The sequence below is a fragment of the Plectropomus leopardus genome, chromosome 5, assembly GCF_008729295.1.
Source record: "Plectropomus leopardus isolate mb chromosome 5, YSFRI_Pleo_2.0, whole genome shotgun sequence".
NCBI lineage: Eukaryota > Metazoa > Chordata > Actinopteri > Perciformes > Serranidae > Plectropomus > Plectropomus leopardus.
The window spans coordinates 10939994-10958199 of NC_056467.1; the positions used below are offsets into that span (position 1 = coordinate 10939994).

Consider the following 18206-nt stretch of genomic DNA (forward strand, 5'->3'; position numbering starts at 1 on the left):
CGTTGATACAATCAGCTTATGACGCATGTTATTGATTACGTACACAGGATATTCATCTCAGGAGGCTTTCCACATACTGTTTTCACAAGATATTCCAGAAAATGAGGATATTTTTAGCCCTGATGACAATGCAAAATATAAATGCATTGTGTTTTAAAGCATCACTTTCGTAACTGATATGAGTCAACCATTCATGAAAAATAAATAAACCCTTGTTTTTTGTTTGAAAAGGGTCTTGCTTTCAGATTCATCATCCATTGAAATGTACAGAAAACCCCCACACATAATTAAGTATCTTTATCAAAAACATTTTTTGCTAATGATGTAAGAGTGTAAAAATCCACCATTTTTTGTGTTTGAAACATAATTGTGTTCTGAACATATTAACTTTAATTTTGTTATTCCAGTTTTATTCAGTTGTATTGTATTAACTAGAATGTGTTTTTATACTAGATTTTGCATTACATTATATTTTGCTTGCAATCAATCACCTGACACTTGGAGAAATAGATCAAAGTCTCATCTAGAAAATAACCTCAAAATGTGTCACATTTTGTACTTTGTTGTCTTATGCAGGTCTTATTTTGAAGGTTTGTAAAATACATTTTCAAGTGTTTTAAAAGACAGCAGTGAGCATGGTAAGGGTTTATATTCAAAGGAAAATATACAGTTGCCATGTGGCATTAACAAAAAAACGAAAAATAATATCCTTTTATGTGACAGAATGGGAGCAGATAAGGAAACATATCATAGAATGAACCCCTATTTAGGTAAACAATCTAAAAATAATTAACTTAATTTGATCTAAAAATTCATTGTCCCTGACTGCACCCTCGAAAATAACATCTATTTAAATTCCCAGACTTTATATCTATAATGACGAGTTACAATGGATTGTGGTTGCCGCTCATTTATATTGCAGTGATGTATGATGAAGTGAACTCTGTTTAACCCCGTGACAGCGTTCATTTATTCAGAAGGCAGGTCGGCCTTACAGGACAAACCTGTTCCTTTTCAAAGGAACTCTGTGGAGCGTTTGGCCTGTGTGTCAGTGTGTGTGAACCCCACTGAGCTCATTAAACTGTTAATATCGCTGTCTTCCTCTTCACAAAATCTCCAACCTCATAAGATATTGCATGCTCAATGGCTGAAACACACAGCCCTGCACACACATACACACACACACAGGGACACTTTCATATGTACACACAAAGCCTCGTAAAGCTTTTCTGACTAAATGCGTGCCTGGCTGCTTGCTTAAACACACACACAGACGTACACACACACACACGGCTGCAGCACAGCACTCTTATTTAAACTGATGTGAGTGCTGTCACGACATCCGACTAGTCCTATTTGTTCCACAGAAGCCTTGGCGTGAGAGAGCAGGGTCACCCCACTGGCTCTCATGCAAATCCATTCAGCACACGCGCACACACACACACACACACTCACAGACACACACACGCACACACTTAATAGTCCTGCAGATAAGCAAAAAGACTGAGAGACAGACAGGCAGAGAGCTATGTAGAGATTCAAGCATAGAGAGACAAGTAGACAGGAAAACCATTGGAAAGAGAGACAGATAAACTGGTGGACAAAAGACAGACAGAGACAGTCATACAAATCATTATAAATCATAATAAAATTGTTATCTAGATATAGTAGACAGATTCATGTCAATGATAAAGGGCTTGAGTTAGTTCTTGACATTTTAATGTTATCCTAAACCGCGTCACTCACTTGTGGCCCCAAATGGTAACAAGAGATAACTGTCTGGTGGAAGTATAGTGTAGAGATTAGCCATTGATAGTAGGTCAAAAGGTCAAGGTTGAAGCAAACTAGCGTTTTGACACGCCATCCAACTACTTCTGAGGGCAAATGTCTTAATAATCTTGAAATAGAGGATAAATGTGACTAATCGCAATGGAAAACTATTTATCAACTAAATGATGACAAACAGTCATAATGTATCATCATTGCAAGCTCCCTTCATTGTCTTTGGCTGGCTTTAGCATGTTTATGTAAAACACACAGGTCTTTTACCAGAACTCTTACAAGAGTACTGACTGGCTGTCTCTGAATCACATTGTCGTTGTTTCTTAAGTAGCAATGATGTGTAGACGATGAAGAAACCTCCGCTGACACTGACTTGGTTGCATAAGAATCAATTTATTACAACAAAGTTCAGCATCCACTAGGCACCATGGTCTGCCTGGGAGAGGATTGAGGACCAATACGAATCTCTCTATCTTACAGCTCACCTCAACATCATCTCATTCTGCACTCTTCCTCTGCAGTTGTATGGGGAATTAGCACTACCACTGCTTATATGAAATAACCAACTCCTAATATTTGCATAACAGCAGTGGAAAAGCACATAGGCTAAATTTGCATTTTCTTGTGTCAATTTTCAGACAACTAGGCTACTATTTGAGCTAGATTTGGATGGAAACATTTATATGGAGACCGGCGTTATGCAGCAATTGTTCAAATAATTGCATACACTTATGCACAGTCTCTCCTCAAAGGCATTCATAGTGTTGGACTCATTTGTACGATGGAAATAACAGTGTGAAACATTAAAAAAAATGGGCATGATATTGCTAATTCTTCTTATTTTCTTAAGAAGATAAATGTGTACAGAGGGCTCAAAATTATGAACAAATCAGTTCGATCTCATACAGGATCCGCCCTCTACTGGATTATATGGGTAAGCTAATACTCTCCTCCAATCGTGAGCACGCATTTGCCCACTGAAATTTGCATAAATGTAACTGGCCAATAACTATGTGCAGAGTTGCAAAGTTTATGCCAGTTAGTAAAACAGAGGTCAAGACATCTGTTTCTATGAGTTATTAAACTGCCTTCTTCTGGGTGCACTTAACTATGATACCTTAGACAAGACTCTACCACTCCATAAAGGAGAATGATTTGTCTCTTTTTAAGAAAACTGTCATTTTTATATCACCTGTAAATTCAAAATGTGCTAACTGGGGGAATAAAAAATGGTTAAGGTATACGAGACACAGATGTGAAAATACAGTTTACATTTTCTTGTTTTGACAGGTTTCTTATAGACTCATCAGCCAGGCTATTTGTGCTTGGTTATTTTCGTGTAAACTAGGATTTTTAGTATCATTTTTTCTTTTTTCCTCATGGGAAGTGCTGCTACACACAGTGACGCAACAAAACAGGTGGACAAGACTCACATTCAGATGGAGTGGATGGGGTTTCTACAGCACAGCATTGCGTGCACAAGAGGCCAATTAGGCGTCAGCCAAAGAAATACCAAGGAAAGCCGTTCACATCCGATGAGCAAAGTGAAATCAGTGGGTGGGACAGGCTATTTGGGATGACTGAGTGAGTGAGGAGGACCTTATGTCACAAAAGTTATATCATAATACATAAAAAAGAAAGACTTTTTTTAAAAAAATAAATAAATAAATAACAGTGTATGTGTTCTGAGTGCCTGCCTGTCTCACTACTTTCATAATTTTTCTTTTTCATTGTCAGCCACAGTTGGTGTGTGCGGAGTGCTGTTCCTGCAGTATTTCGTGGGGATTTTGGTGAGTTAAACCTGCATGGTTGGCCATCGGATTTGTCCCGCACAGCCTAGCCCAAATATGTCAAGCGTGACAATATTAGTCATTTCATGCCAAAAAAAGAATAGTGGGTCATATTCATTCCTCCACCCCCTCTTAAATCCGTGCATGCACACACAGACACAGACACACACAGACACAGACACACACAGACACAGACACAGACACACACACATACACTTTTGCCTGTCGCCCCTCCCCCTCCGTCTCCTTCCCCTCCCTCTCTCACACACGCACGCAAGCACACACTCAGCATGCTTCATTATACACTTGCCCACACAGCATAGCGTGCCGGAAACAGACTCAATAGATGCCAAGCTCCCGGTCCCTGCAGGCTCAGTGCCCCTAAAACACTGGATGCACCTTCCCAAATTAGGTTAATTTGCTTTTGCCACAGAGACTGCCCCAAAATACAGTCTAGTGGTTCCACAAACAATTATGAAAGAGAAATAATTAGATTAAATTTTTTTTGTTTGGTAAATTCCAGCTCTCATCAATTATTCACCTGCCTGGGTTCAATAATCAGAACAGATATGAGCTGTTTTAAAATGATGATAATCAAGGCAATTAAAATGTTAAGATAACAGTGGTACCCAAATTCTTTATATGCAGCAGACAATTCTGAAAGAAGGTTTGACTTTAAAAGATAATAATGATAAAATAAAAAATAAATCACTTTGTGATAAAGTTGAAGAAAGCTCAGATAAATGATAAATGGAAATGTAATTTTCAATTGTGGTCCACTTGTGCTGCTTTCTATATGATGCTGCATTAAATAAATGGCACTACCTCCCTCTCTCTATGCCCTTGCCAAAGGGGCATTTGAGGATATGACCGGTTTCAGAGAGGGTAAGAGGGAGTGAGACAGGAAGAGGAGGGAGGGGGATATACAGAGAGAGGGCTTGTCTTCTCTCTCCCCTCTTTGGCACGGTAAGGTGCGAGATTTGATTACTGTCTCTGCCCGAGTACAACATTTTTCTCTCCCTTTGTCACATTTCTTTCTGCTGTGGAGGCAGATAAACAAGCACGGAAGGTAGGCTAGACTTCAGTGGGCGAGTGTAATTTGCATCAGAGTGACTGAGTCGGCACGATTCATTGACGGGTCCAGAAATAGCATGAACATGCATCACAAATGAAATCATGGCAAATATTTCTCTCTTCTCTCTATTAGGGCAGGCAGCATGAGCTGAGACTAAGACACAGGTTTGCTTTGGTCAGCCACAAAGAAATAAGGACAATTACATCACATAAAAAGGCAAAACTGTCAGGCATTTGTATACCACATATGACCATGAAAAGATTGGTCCTGTAACATCCCCTGTGGGAATGTCTGGATGTTATTTCAGATTACATCTGAGGCAATGAATTAAATGCACACAACCCAAACAGAGCAAGCAGGGTGACCTATGCATGCAAGCAGGAAGAGCTCAGCTAATGTGACTTCAAGGCGTTGTCTGTTTACATTTTGTACACCGTTGTTTATCCATCCTTTATTTTTACAAACAAAAATAATTATGTGTACTTTAAAGGTAGGCTACCTATTTTCACAAAATGTATCTTACCCATCTATTTTTGTGAGCACTTCTTGTGTCTTAATGACTTCCTCTCATCAACTAATTATGCTGTTGAAAGTCATATCTTACAGCCACAGGAAAGCCACTGACCTGTTCATGTCAATCAGGGCCCCTTGCGGTCATGTGAAGCCTTCACCTGTCAAAGTGTACCATCACACTGATGAGCATTAATAACTGAAGTTTCATTCCCCTGAGTTTAACAGTGGTTAGGATGGTTGTGGTAAGGGTTAACTGGCTCAAGAGGTTAACATAAGAAGCTTCCACTTCAGTGGTCAATGACCACAGACAGAGGTCCTTATATAGGACCTCTTTTTGCTATTAAACCTTAGTTGAATGATTTTGCAATATGATGCATGTGGTAGTGTTTGTGTGATAAGCACATAAACTTTGATAAGCATAATCAATTCTCATTTCGATGCTTTTATTTTGACAAGAAATTAACTTCCTGTCACTGACGTTATATACCAGGTGGTGACGTGATGACGCTGCGTCGTGGCCATAGCAACAGCCAGAGCATGGTTTACAACAGGAAAAAGTCAGTCAAACTTTGTAGTATTTTCTGATTATTTTTCGCATTAATTCCGTAAAGGACCGCTTACTATGGGTAGGTAAAGGTTTATTCTGCTCACAAGTTGTCAAATAACAAAGCCACATTCTTGCATGACTGTAGTGGTAAAGTTAGGCGAGAAACAGCAGTGATTTGTTTTCCGGTTAGTTAGCTAATTTAGCTAATTTAGCCAGATACCGAGATTAACGTCAGCGTCATTTCATGAGTGCTTTTCGACTCAGTTTCTTTTATTTATTGTTTTTTCCCACAATGTGCTTGTCCCAAGTTTAATGTTAAACAACCTGCAGCTATGCAGAGTTTATAGTGTTGCCTGCATGTAAACAAAACTGCATTTTGGATACAATGCTCATTGCCAGTAAGCTAACCTAGGGACTGAACCCTGTGTCTGTGACTCCTAATAATAAGTATTATGCTAGCCATTCAATTTCCTTGTATTATAAATTACATGATATCTCTGAAATATATGAAATATATGCTTCTGCTACTGCTTAAAACTGCTTTCTAAGGATATTTGCATAGATCTAAAAGTCATTCGTAAAACACACCGGGCCTCATATACGATATTTATTTACGATATATTTCGTTTTCACAGACCACAAATTGTTACCCAATGCAAGAAAAATACTTTTTACATTTGAGGAACATTTTAAAAATGTATTAATAGAATTTATTTAATTTAGATTATGTTTAGAGTAATTATAATGACTGGATTACAAAATTCCAAGGCTAAAAAAATACTATTATTCTGCATTGATCTCAATTTTTGTATTTTCAATTACTGTGCATCTTTCTGCTGCCCAGTGGTGAAATATAACTAACTACAGTTACAATTACAGTTACTTATGAAAATTCATTTACTCTAGTACTGTACTTAAGCACAACTCTGAGAAACTTTTACATTACTTGAGTATTTTAATCTCATGCCAGTTTCCACCTCCACTCCATTACACTTCAGAGGCAAATGTACTTTCTCTTCCACTACTATTCATTTAATTAATTGGCAATTATTTCTATAATCCTGTAAGTCATTTTTCATGCAAAAAACATGTCACGGTTCCAGCTTCTCATACTGTATGTAGGAGGACTTGCTGTTTTTACTTTTAACTATTTAAATTATTTTTGTTTATTAAATTGATTTAAACCTTTTTGCATGTGTACTTTTACTTTTAATATTTCAATACATTTCCTTGATATCACATGCACTTTAATATCCTATTTACTTTTTAAAAAATGCATTTAACAGTAGGCCTACATCAGTTTTACTACTGCAGAAGTTATAATCTTGGCTATGAGCTAGATTCTTTGCACACGGCACAAAACCTGCCCCTATATAGTGTTAAGGGGGCATTACCTATGCTAAAAAGTGACTTACGATCAAGTGAGATTCAGCATTGAACAGACCAAATTTGGATGGTTTAGATGCATCTGAAGTTGACTTCTCTTATATTTTCTATTACCAGAAAGTTAATTAATTAACTTTAAGAAAATGATGCTGATTATTTTGTATGGTTATACCCATAGTCTCCAAATATTAATGATGCTCAGCTCTTTAAATAAACAATTATCTTGTGGATCAATGAGATCAAATTATTTCAGCTCCATCTGCCTCCAGGATGAGGTGGGTTGAGGACATTTCTTCATCGTGTGTCCTCCCTCCCCTAAATGCTTTTTACCCTAAGTGCTTGTGTTTTTGCTCGTGCCTAACTGAGGGCCCTCATGAGTTTATCTGTTCGTGTATGTTTCCTCTCACGACTTAGGCATGCGTCCATGCAGAATAGATGAGTTTATGAACAGCTTGCCTCTCTCACATTAGACTGATTAATAGTTCAATCAGGGCTAAAACGGACAAAATGTCACGGGGGAACAGTTGTCATGCAAAATCAGCTCTTTATATCTGCGTCCATCTAAAAGGATAGGCCTGCTTAATGCCGTCACAGGGCGTAACTAATTTATCTGCGTTGTGTGAGCCAGTGATTGAGGATCTCTGCCGTGTTTTAAATGCAGAGCCTAGAGACAGTAGGGGGGCAATCAGGCTATTAGCGTGCGTGAGCATGAAGCCTGCTCTTTGACTGGGCAGGGTTTGTGTGTCTGCTCTGGTGTGTTAGTGTGAGAAAGACGGATGTACACGTGCTTGTTTACATGCAACTTCTTGAATGTTTTAGTCTCTGTATAAAGAGAAACTTCCCTGTCTTTTCATAAATTCTTAGATTTTATGCAGTTGGATGTGTGTCATTCTGTGCGCATTGTGCTCACGGCCAAGTCCTTGTGTGTTTGTGCTGTATATTTTCCTGCGTGTCCTCTCACTCCATTTCCCTGCGATGGTCTGCGAGGGCATTTAATGTCTGGCATGCAGCCTTGCACAGGAGACCATCTGATAGGAATGACCTCTGGCCCTAAGCTAGCCAGAGGTATTTAATTAGAGGTCAAGTGTTGAGTTGGCGTGATGCTTTCCCCTCACTAATGGTGAACTGATAGATAAATGCCCTGAAAGCATACACACACAGATAGACAGACAGACAGAGAGAGGCTGGGAAAGGCTCACACTGTTCTCCCCGCATGACCTCCTGCTCCTATGGCCACATTACTGACTGTTCCTCACTCTGCACTATAAAACAACAAAGTTGGTCTTTCCATGGTTTGCAACTAAAAATCAGAGCACTGTGCACACAAATCATTTCTTTTCTTGATGTGGATATGTGGATCTTTGTGGATATTTCCCACACTTGAAAGTTGAATCAGTCCTCATTAAACCCTGTGTTGCCCTGCAGTCGAGGACAGGCTAATGTATGGCTGTGAAGTCAAAATACGCCTCAGCTGTGAAATGCCATAATCTACAGTCTATAGGCTTAATGCCATAAGCTTGACTGATTAATCTATTGAATAGTGTGTGCGGCAAATGGGTTTAATATGGTGGACATCACGCTAAGGGATTTACCCTTACATTAACCTCAAAGGCTAAGTGCTATTCATCAGTTTAAAAGTACCACCCCCTTTTATCTTGAAAAGCATAGTCAATATTCCTGGGTAATACTGAGCAAAAGACAATGTCGTAGGATGGTCGCAGAAATACTTTAGAATTAGGGTTTTATTTTTTAGAGGGGTTAAGAGGCATGTTTTGTTTTCATGCTTTTTTTTCTTGAAGCTTCTACTGTTGGTTATTGTGTTCTTAATTAAACAAGATGGATTATATGTAAGAAATGTAATAATAATTCTTCTTAAAATATAAGATTTTCTTTAATCTAAGAAAGAAAAAATGACTCACCTCACAAGAGCTCAGGTCAAGAGCCAACAAATAGAACTGAATAATACCTCCAAAACAAAAAATAGACAGCGCTTTTCTCCCTTGAAGATTGAATATTACAACTTAGAGCCTAAGCAATCAATGAAAGAACGAACTACTTAATTAGCAAAGTTAACCAAAAACAATTTTGATGATTATATTCTGCATTTTAAAATGTAAGGATCTGTGTTTTTTTCTGTTTAATAGAACTGTAAATTGATTATTATGTGCTGTTGGTCAAAGCAAGTCTCATGTAGACTTCGGCAAATTATGATGGACTTCTTTTAATAACTTTTTTCTGAATTGGTATAGACAAAAGGATTTTCTGTTCTTTAAAATAATAGAAAGATGAATCAGTTTTGAAAATGATTGTTAGTTGCAGCCCTAGTTTGCAGCAATTGGAAATCCATATCACACACTATATACAATTTCCAGTAAATCTAATACTGCAGGGCTTGTTGTTTCCAGGAGACAAGGGGAAATCTATGGAGGCAGAGCAGGAGGGGGAGAAGGAAATGAAGATGGTTCTTCACTCTCCTCCAATCTACCCACTGCCTGAGGAGATAAAAAAGGTAGGCCGTGATTCAGAAATCATGTTCCTGAAAACCCCTGACAGGTACCTTGCTGATTTTTTATTTGAAGTTATATCTTAACACAAAGACTCTCCTCTCAGGGGAGCATACTGTATTAAATCATTTTCAGCACACACATGCATTCAGGTTGGACACATACTGCATATGTTACCTTCCAAAGCAGCATGTTAATGAAAGACCATATTGACACAACATATGTCGTTAACAAATGTGATTTTTATTTTCCCAAGCCAGAAATATGAATGTGTTTGTGACATCCTGATTAGTGTTTTAAGGCTGCTCTCTCTCCATATGCTGTCGTAATCCATATGATTTGAATAAGAAATAGGACAATGCTTTTTATCTTCCATCTGTTTTAAGATAAAGCACTTAGGAAATAACATGGCAATGATGACATGTTGCTTCATAGCCTTGTCAATGTCAGGTGGCAGTTACATATTCCCATATGATATACCATATGGTATGAATATAAATTAGCAGGGAATATGGCTTTCTTTAAACAGGAAGCACATAGGGTCTCTAATACCACTATATACCCTGTTTGTCAGTGGAAATTATTTTCTCCAAAGACCAAGTTTTCCAAAAATAAATAACTCTTATGTTCTGACTCTTCTGATAGTCAGAATAGGAAAGTAAGTATTAGTATTAGTATTAGTATTAGTATTAGTATTAGTCTACTGACCAAACATTTTATTCATCCAATTACTTTGCATTGCAAGTGCTCATACATTTTTAATGTAAGGGCATATTAAACAAAAAAAATTAAAACACTGTCACATTGTTTTAATGTTAAAAAAAACGAAGATTTTTTTTTTTTTTTTACATTAAACCATTGTGAAAGTGGCCATTTGATAAACTGCAGTTTTTGGCACTTATGCATTGGCTTCATTTTCTACTTGTATGCAACTCATGTTCTTTCAAATCTAAGATGACAGGGTATGTGGTATTTGCTGTGGATTGCATTACTCTTTTCTCTGAAGATGAATATATATTCCACGCTACCAAAATCAATCAGTTTGGAAGTAATACTTCCACAGTGGAGCAGGCAGCAAAATTTCATTTTTAGCAAAGTGGGTTGCTGCTGCATAGTCAAAGCATAAAAAAAATCAGCATGTTGGAAAATCACACATTTATCACATTAGAATTTATCCTGAACAATATGATTTGGCACATCCCAACTGTTGGCTTGTTTACAACCTGTCTGATCATCCCACTCCGTGTTTCTTTTCCTGTCAGACTTTGCTGTAGCAGTGTCTGTTCCCAGCACTCAGTATTTTTGTGAGAATGGTAACCAACAGAAAAGATGGCTGGAAAAATAAGAGCACATGTAATAAACTGGAATTACCCTGAATTATTTTAGCTGCTGTATATTATCAGTTCCATTAGTCTTTAAACCTGTTCAGCACAGCATGACCTCGAGCAGCTAGTAGTATGATTACTCAGTGGAGCTATGTGACTTTTTTCTCTCTGCGATCTGCTCCCTCTTCCTGTCTCTCTCAGTTCCCTGTCTGTTGCTCTCTAGTAATTTCTGGAATTTCTCATTGAGGCCAGTAGATGGCTGTGAACAATACACCCCCTGGTATTATGTGAGGGTGGCCTTTCCATGCCCATGTACAGACTAAATCCCCCCAGCCTCCCCCGAAAGTCTGTCCATTCTCCCATCCATCCATTCCTGCTGCACCATGGCCAACAGACTCAAATGGGAATCCATTTTATTTATTGATTTCTTTGGTGGGCATCCAGCTCTCCTCAGTGTGTGTGTGTGTGTGTGTGTGTGTGTGTGTGTGTGTGTGTGTGCATCCGTTTCAGTGCTCCTGTTTATGATTTGTCGTAAGAGGCATGTGATAACCAGACACAGAGCAAAGGGAAGAGAGACAATTACAAAGAATGAAAGAGGGAGGGAGAGACATTTTGATCATAGTCCATCTGGTTCAGTCTCGGGATCTGCCCCCCCCCCCCCCCCTTTTTTCCTCTCTCTGTCATCCACTCAGATTCCAATAGGTCCGTAAAATAGAGGATGTTCTGGGCTTAGCCCCCTGCTGAGTACACTTCAGCACCATTTATTGGAGGAGGCTTAGGTGGCTGGGGGCGAGCGGAGAACAAAAAACAACAGAGGCAGTGTGCGTTGCAAGCGCAAAGCTGTGGGCAGCACCATGTGCACTGGTCGGCGTGGGAGGCAAAGAGGAGGTGGTGTACTAACAGGCCCATTTAAGTGCTGTTAATCCTGGTGTGCTGGGAGAGGGCTGGCACCAAGGTTTAATGGTGGGCTGCTGAGAAAGAGAGCGCTGCGGTTACACACAAACACCATGCCTCCCACCCACACACTCCGGCACAGTAACACACATACTTGCAATGAACTTTCATGCTGACAGTATGTTTATTGTTTGTATACACACACACACAGGGGTGCAGCTCAAACTCAGTTACAGGTGCACACACAAAGTACCGTCTCGCACATTACATGAAATGTTAGACAGGGTGGGACACCAAAAAAACATTGGTTTCCTTTTCATGTAGTTTACTTCCCACATTTAAAAAACATGCAAGTTGTATGAATGTGTCATTCATGCAAATATGTATACATGAATATGTAACACAGGTATGAATATACGATGCACATGCAGCAGTTCTTACAGGTCTTGCTGCCTATCCATGGCATCTCTGTCTTCTGTGAAGATTATGGAGGGGCGTTGCTAAAGAACATTAGTCCTTTGAAACATGAGCAAATTAGCTTGGACAGAAGGCATGAGCAATGAAAGAAGAAATGACGCCCAAATTAGCAAGAGATTAGTAAAAGGTTTAAGAAAATCACCTGAAAATGAGAAAAAAAAAGAACAAGAAAGTAAACAAACATGCTTCAAAATTATAATAATTCTGTTACATAATTTTAAACTGTAACTGTGATAATTATAAATCTAATTTTTCCCTTGCTTTTTCTTTTTTGAGAGAAATCAGAATTCAAAGGTTTAAATACTTGTGATAGATGTCTGAAAGAAGCACAAGAAAAGTGATGTTGCTCCAGGTTAAGCTAGTACAAGCAATTGGTAACTTGCTACTCTCAGGTGTGTTTCACATAGTAAAAGTAACACAACTGTGTGCTGCTTAAGATCACATATTTCCGTTGTCTTCTATTGCTACCCAGTGACTTAATTATAGTGGTGAAATGAACAAGAAATGTATCTTTCATATTTCTGTTGAGCAAATCTCTCTGCACCATTGCAGTTTTTGCAAGAGAGCAGAACATAATCAATGCAGTATTGTATTTGATTTAAATATACTGAGAATGCATGCTGCTTTTCAGTTTTGCCATTTGTCTTTTGACAAATGTTTTTCTCAAGGGCACATTAGCACTTATTATTCAGGGTCCAGAAACTGTTACTCCCCATTTCACTGATGGTCTTTGAATTAAAAATCAACTCAAACCTGCTTCTTTAAGCAGGTGGTCAGACTAAATATAGCGCTGCATTAAAACATGCGAGGGGCTGCATTGGCGTGTTGCTAAAGGTACCAGTGAGAAGATGAAATATGATCCAGGAAGTCCAGTTTCATTAAAATATACATTAAATTGAAGGTTTAGCAAATGCTAAAACACCATTCAGAAGTTAAAGTACTGTGAGACAGGATTCTAGTACTCTGCAGTTATCATGGCAGTAATCATATTGTGTTTTTTTTTATGATCACAAGGTGAAAAGTAGAATATGCTGTTCATGTCCTTGGATTTTGTTGTTGCACTTATTTGATTGCACAGTGCACTGCATTTTTTTTTCTTTTTTTGTGGGAGTCCTCCATCAAAACCCCTGCTGTGCTAATCAATGACACAGGGCTATTGTGGGTCTGAACACAGCATTAGCCTTTGTCTATTGCCATCACCAAAACTCAAAATGGTGCTGTTTCACTCCCTCCTTACTTGGCAGGAGTTGTCAAAGTAGACCTTTTTACACAGAGTCTGCGCAGTCCCATCTTTATGCCTCCTTTGCATTTTTACGCAGAACCAAACGATGGCGGCAACATGCCGCTTCAGTGATTGATTGTAAACAGTGGAATCAGAATAGGCGTGACAGGCGTAATGTTTAACACAACAGCGTCAACCTTCAGTGTGACATAAAGCATATGCGTTGGCAGTGCTGGGTAATTGACAATAATAATGACATTGACATGGTAACAACAATCATTTACCTTCTCTGCTACAGGGCAGCTGATCTCCTCCTTTACACAGAGGGTAACAAGCTCATTGTTTTCCCAATTTGCAGACAATTATGTCCTTCGTTCTTCTTTGAGTTAGCTGCTTACTGCTGCTAGCTGCTTTTTAAATCTCCCACGGTGGGTCATACACATAACACAAAGACAAAACGTCACACTCATCCTGTCTATGGTCCTGTCCTGCCAGCTGCTCTGTTTATACAGACACCATTTCAGCATTGTTACTGGAGACAACTCTGTCCCCCCATTCTGCAATTGTATATTGTATTGTATGGTATAAAGGCACAATATTCCCTCTTTGAACATGCAGTGTAAAAGGGGCTGGTGACACTCAAAAGAATCTCTACACTATATACACAGCATTAATATAGCAGCAAACAACTATTTGTAAAGTAAAGATATAGTGGAGTAATGGCTCCCTGAGCAGACGATGAAGTCAGGCTACCTCTGTGTGTGTTATAATCCTAACTGCTCTGTTTATTGTTACAGTAGACTGTTAGGTGGCGAGTGCATGTTTTTGCATGCGACTCCCTGTGTGTATTTTCAACTGGCTAGCTAATCGGCGGCACTCTGCACTGTGCTCATATTGTGTTCATGACACTGTACCGACCCAAGGCGTTGTTGTAGAAGCATAGCACTCAACCTCCAATTCCTCCTCACGGAGTTAACACCGTTAGCTGCTAGCTCCTGGCTCACGCTGAGAACCGTGTGCAGATAACCTCGGACTCATAGATATACTCTGATTGTTGTATACAGCTCCTGTAATCTTTCCTAGCAGTATTCAAGCCCAAATGTGGCTCAAGGTTTTTTTTTTCATTTGTTGTTTCAGTGCAGCACCGATCAGCACCACAGCATTTTTATGCCACAGCTGAGCACCTCTTGTCCTCCACGAGGCGCTGATAATACCTATTTACTTCTCAAGTGTCAAAGTCTGAGAGGAGCTCAAACAGACAGTGTAATGGGACAAGACGTTCACCTCCAAGAGAGGGGGAAACACATGCAGGGAGAGAAGCAAGAAAAGCAAGTAGAGAAAGACACAAACAAGAGGGATAGTACTCCCTGTTAACTTCTCAAATGTTGTGGTCTGTGAAGAGCTCCGAAACACAATGTAACAGGACAAGACGTTCACTTTAGAGAGCAAGAGGAGCGCAGGGGAGGGAGAGAGAGAACGGGGAGCATCCCAGTGTGCGTGCAGGAGAGATAAGTGATTTTATTGTTTTGTTTTCATTAAAAGGAGAGAATCAATGAGGAGAATAGGACGATAGAGACAAAAATGGAGACCCTTTCTGTCATATACACATACATGCACATGCAAGCACACAAACACACCCATGTCTCCTCTTTATACAGTTTAACTTCTTTCTGTTTCCTTTCATAACACCAGACATACACATTACCAACACAATAGGAGGTTTTAGACAAAACACTGGTACTTAAAAAGGGCTGTGTTTACCTTCCACCTCTTCATGCACAGACACACACACACACACACACACACACACTGCGCATCATGGCATGCATTCACTACCTGCCTGACTCTAGTGCGATTCATAATTGAGTAGGTGCTGTGTTTTGTTATTCATTGCATTCACATTATAGTGAGTTTTAGCCTGTGGCTGCCATCCGTACTGCAGTTTCTCAGTAACATGGTACTTTTCCTTCATTCCACTCTCTCTCTTTCTATATGCAATAGTGCTGTAGATGAAGCTCTATATGGACAGCTCACAGAGCAGAGACACTGTGTGTCACCGTACTGGTAGTACTGATAAGTTTGGCTCCCTGGCTGACTGCTGTCTGAAAAAGTGCAGGTAAAACCGTATGGAGCACAAGCGTGTGTATGGATGTGTGTGTTTTTGCACACATCCACACTCCTTTCTGTTTGAGTTTTAGACCTTGAGAGTGAGTAGGAGGGTTGTGGAGGGTTGTGATTTTAGAGTTAAGAATTGCACAGTGTCCACACAATCTGCATATCGGAAGCAGCTTCAGCCCTTCATCTGTGTCTACACGTGTATTGGCAGCACTTAGAGCATGACACTTAATCACTGTTATGCACTAAAGCTTCAGAAAAAAGATATGAAGCATGAAAACAGCTTTTGGTGGTGGTTACATGCAAGTGAAACACAAGCTGTTATAAGGCCTACAGACAGCTGTGTTGGTGCGTGAGATGCACAATTAAAAATGTGTCTGAAGGCCTCCTGTGTAAACAAGCCTTTGAAATGTTTAGGCTAAGCTAAGGGGGGTGCATGTACATTGTGAAACCGCAGGATATGTATTCATAAAAAATGTCATTAAAAATATCAATTTCCTTTTATCATACTTAATAAATGTGGATAAGACAGTGGTATCTTTGCTGTGCACAGTAAAGTTTGACCTTTTCCTGCTCTGAAGACACACTATTTCATCTGACTGGTACGATAAATGTATAACAGTCACAGTTCTGAATGTAGGACAACTGGCGTACAGATACAGACCTGTTAATGTGATCAACTGTCATCGGAGTCCTTGCTTTGGCCACACTGCCCTCTGCATGTTGATAGGACAGGTGCAAAAAGGACAAGCCTCGGTCATTTTCGCAATAAGTTGAAATTTTTAAGTCTGTCCGCCATGAAAACCCTCTGGACATTTTTAATGACTAAATGACATTTTGCAGTGACAGCAGGGCAATGGTGTATGTAATGTTGAGATGTCTTCATGCCGTTTGCTGTGTACTGTATATGGTAGCAGTGTGTTTTTCAGACTCCTCAAAGGAGACTCAGTTGTTGAAGATACAATGCAGAAACAATCTAAACCAGTCACAAGCCTGGTTTCTTTGCTGGAGATGTCTTTCTTTCTCTTCTTACTAAAATCTTCACTTAGATGATGACTGCAGTGTCTGATCATAAAACATCTTCAGCCTTCTTTGTTCATCTCTTTTAATGCAAAGGTGTAAATCTAAGTCCACACTAGCCTCTGTCATGTCTTTCCGTGCCTCTGACTATAGACTGTCCAAGCAAGGGCTCTCAACTGCTCATTGGTCTCCTTCTCCCTCCCTCCACCCATCCATTTTTAATATGAGCATGGCAAAGTCTTCTAGAGGAAAAGAGGAGAGTAGAGACAAGCCACACGTCCCAGTGAGCTACACCGTGCTACACATCTCTCCTTTCCTCTCCTTTCTCTGTCTGTCTCGCGTTCTTTCTCTGTCGTTACCTCACTTCTCCTTTCCTTGAATAATGGATAGTTTAAAGCCAGACACGCTCCTCCCTTTTTTTGTCTTGATCCTTCTCCTCAATAAGACCTCAGGAGGTCGCTGGATAATGGTAGCACATGTGTTGTCTGTTCACTCTAATCATTGTATCTCAGACTTGGTCCCTCACTCCTCCTCTCTCTCCATTGTTTTCCTCACCTTTGCTGCCCCTTTTCAGTCTTTTTTCTTTAAATCTGGGCAAAGAGCAAGAGATTAAGAGAGAGAGTGTGTGTGTGTGTGTGTGTGTGTGTGTGTGGGTGTGTGGGTGTTTGGGGGGGGGGGGGGTTGGGGGGGGGGTTCATCAGGTGAATGCTGATCTGCAGTAATGACTGAGAGAAAGCAGGGGGATTATTGTGCAATATTTTCATGGGTGTTGTCTGGAGCTTGGAAATACAAAGTGACAATATTGCATGATAATCCAAGGGTCACTGGAAGGTCACCGTTGCTTTTTTGAAGCAGTTGCCATGCCAGCCACTGGCAGTTGCTTCTGAAAGATACATGATAATCAAGTGTTCACATAGTCAGTGCCCAATCACAAAAATGCCAGTCATTGTCAATGCTTGGTGCATGCTCGGCATCCATCTTGTTGTGTGGTTACATTCCAACATGTCATGTCAGGATACCTCAAGTTACAACTGATTTTGATAGCAGAAAAACAGCATTAAATGATAAGGGGAAGGCCTTTTTAGACACAGTACATTACACTGATTCAGTCAGAGAAATTCAGTCAAAAGAGGAAAAATGTCCTCATTGATAGTTGACTCAATGGACCATTATCCATGATATTCACAAAGTGTTTTGTGTTTTCAGAAAGGAAATGCCAATATCAATTTTTCAATAGTGAAAAATCTGTTGAATTTGCTACTATTCTACTTCTTGTTTCATGTACTACTACCATCTTCACTATCATGGTTACTGCTGTCACTACTTATGAATACACTAAGCTGAATACAGTTAGACCTGGAATGTTTTATGGGTAATATGGAAAGTTGTTCTAATGAACCTCAATAACCAAGGTAGAACTTTTTTGAGAGAAAGTTGGTAAAAAAAAAGGTAAAATAGGCATGCAAGGCAAGTTTACTCATATATATATATAGGCAAAAAGGCAATTCAAAGTGCTTTGCATGAAACATCAAAGAGATAGAGACAAAGTGCAAAAG

At 39.5% G+C, this 18206-nt stretch overlaps 1 protein-coding gene across 1 annotated transcript in view; it reads left to right on the forward strand.

Annotated features, from left to right (window-relative positions):
- Window positions 1-9515: 9515 nt before the first annotated feature.
- The window catches only part of lekr1 (leucine, glutamate and lysine rich 1), a 71640-nt gene continuing 62949 nt past the window's right edge, over window positions 9516-18206 (forward strand). Inside the window, exon 1 of the mRNA XM_042486932.1 lies at window positions 9516-9602. Within this exon, the coding sequence (XP_042342866.1) occupies window positions 9516-9602 (87 nt within the window). The remainder of the gene's footprint in view (window positions 9603-18206) is intronic.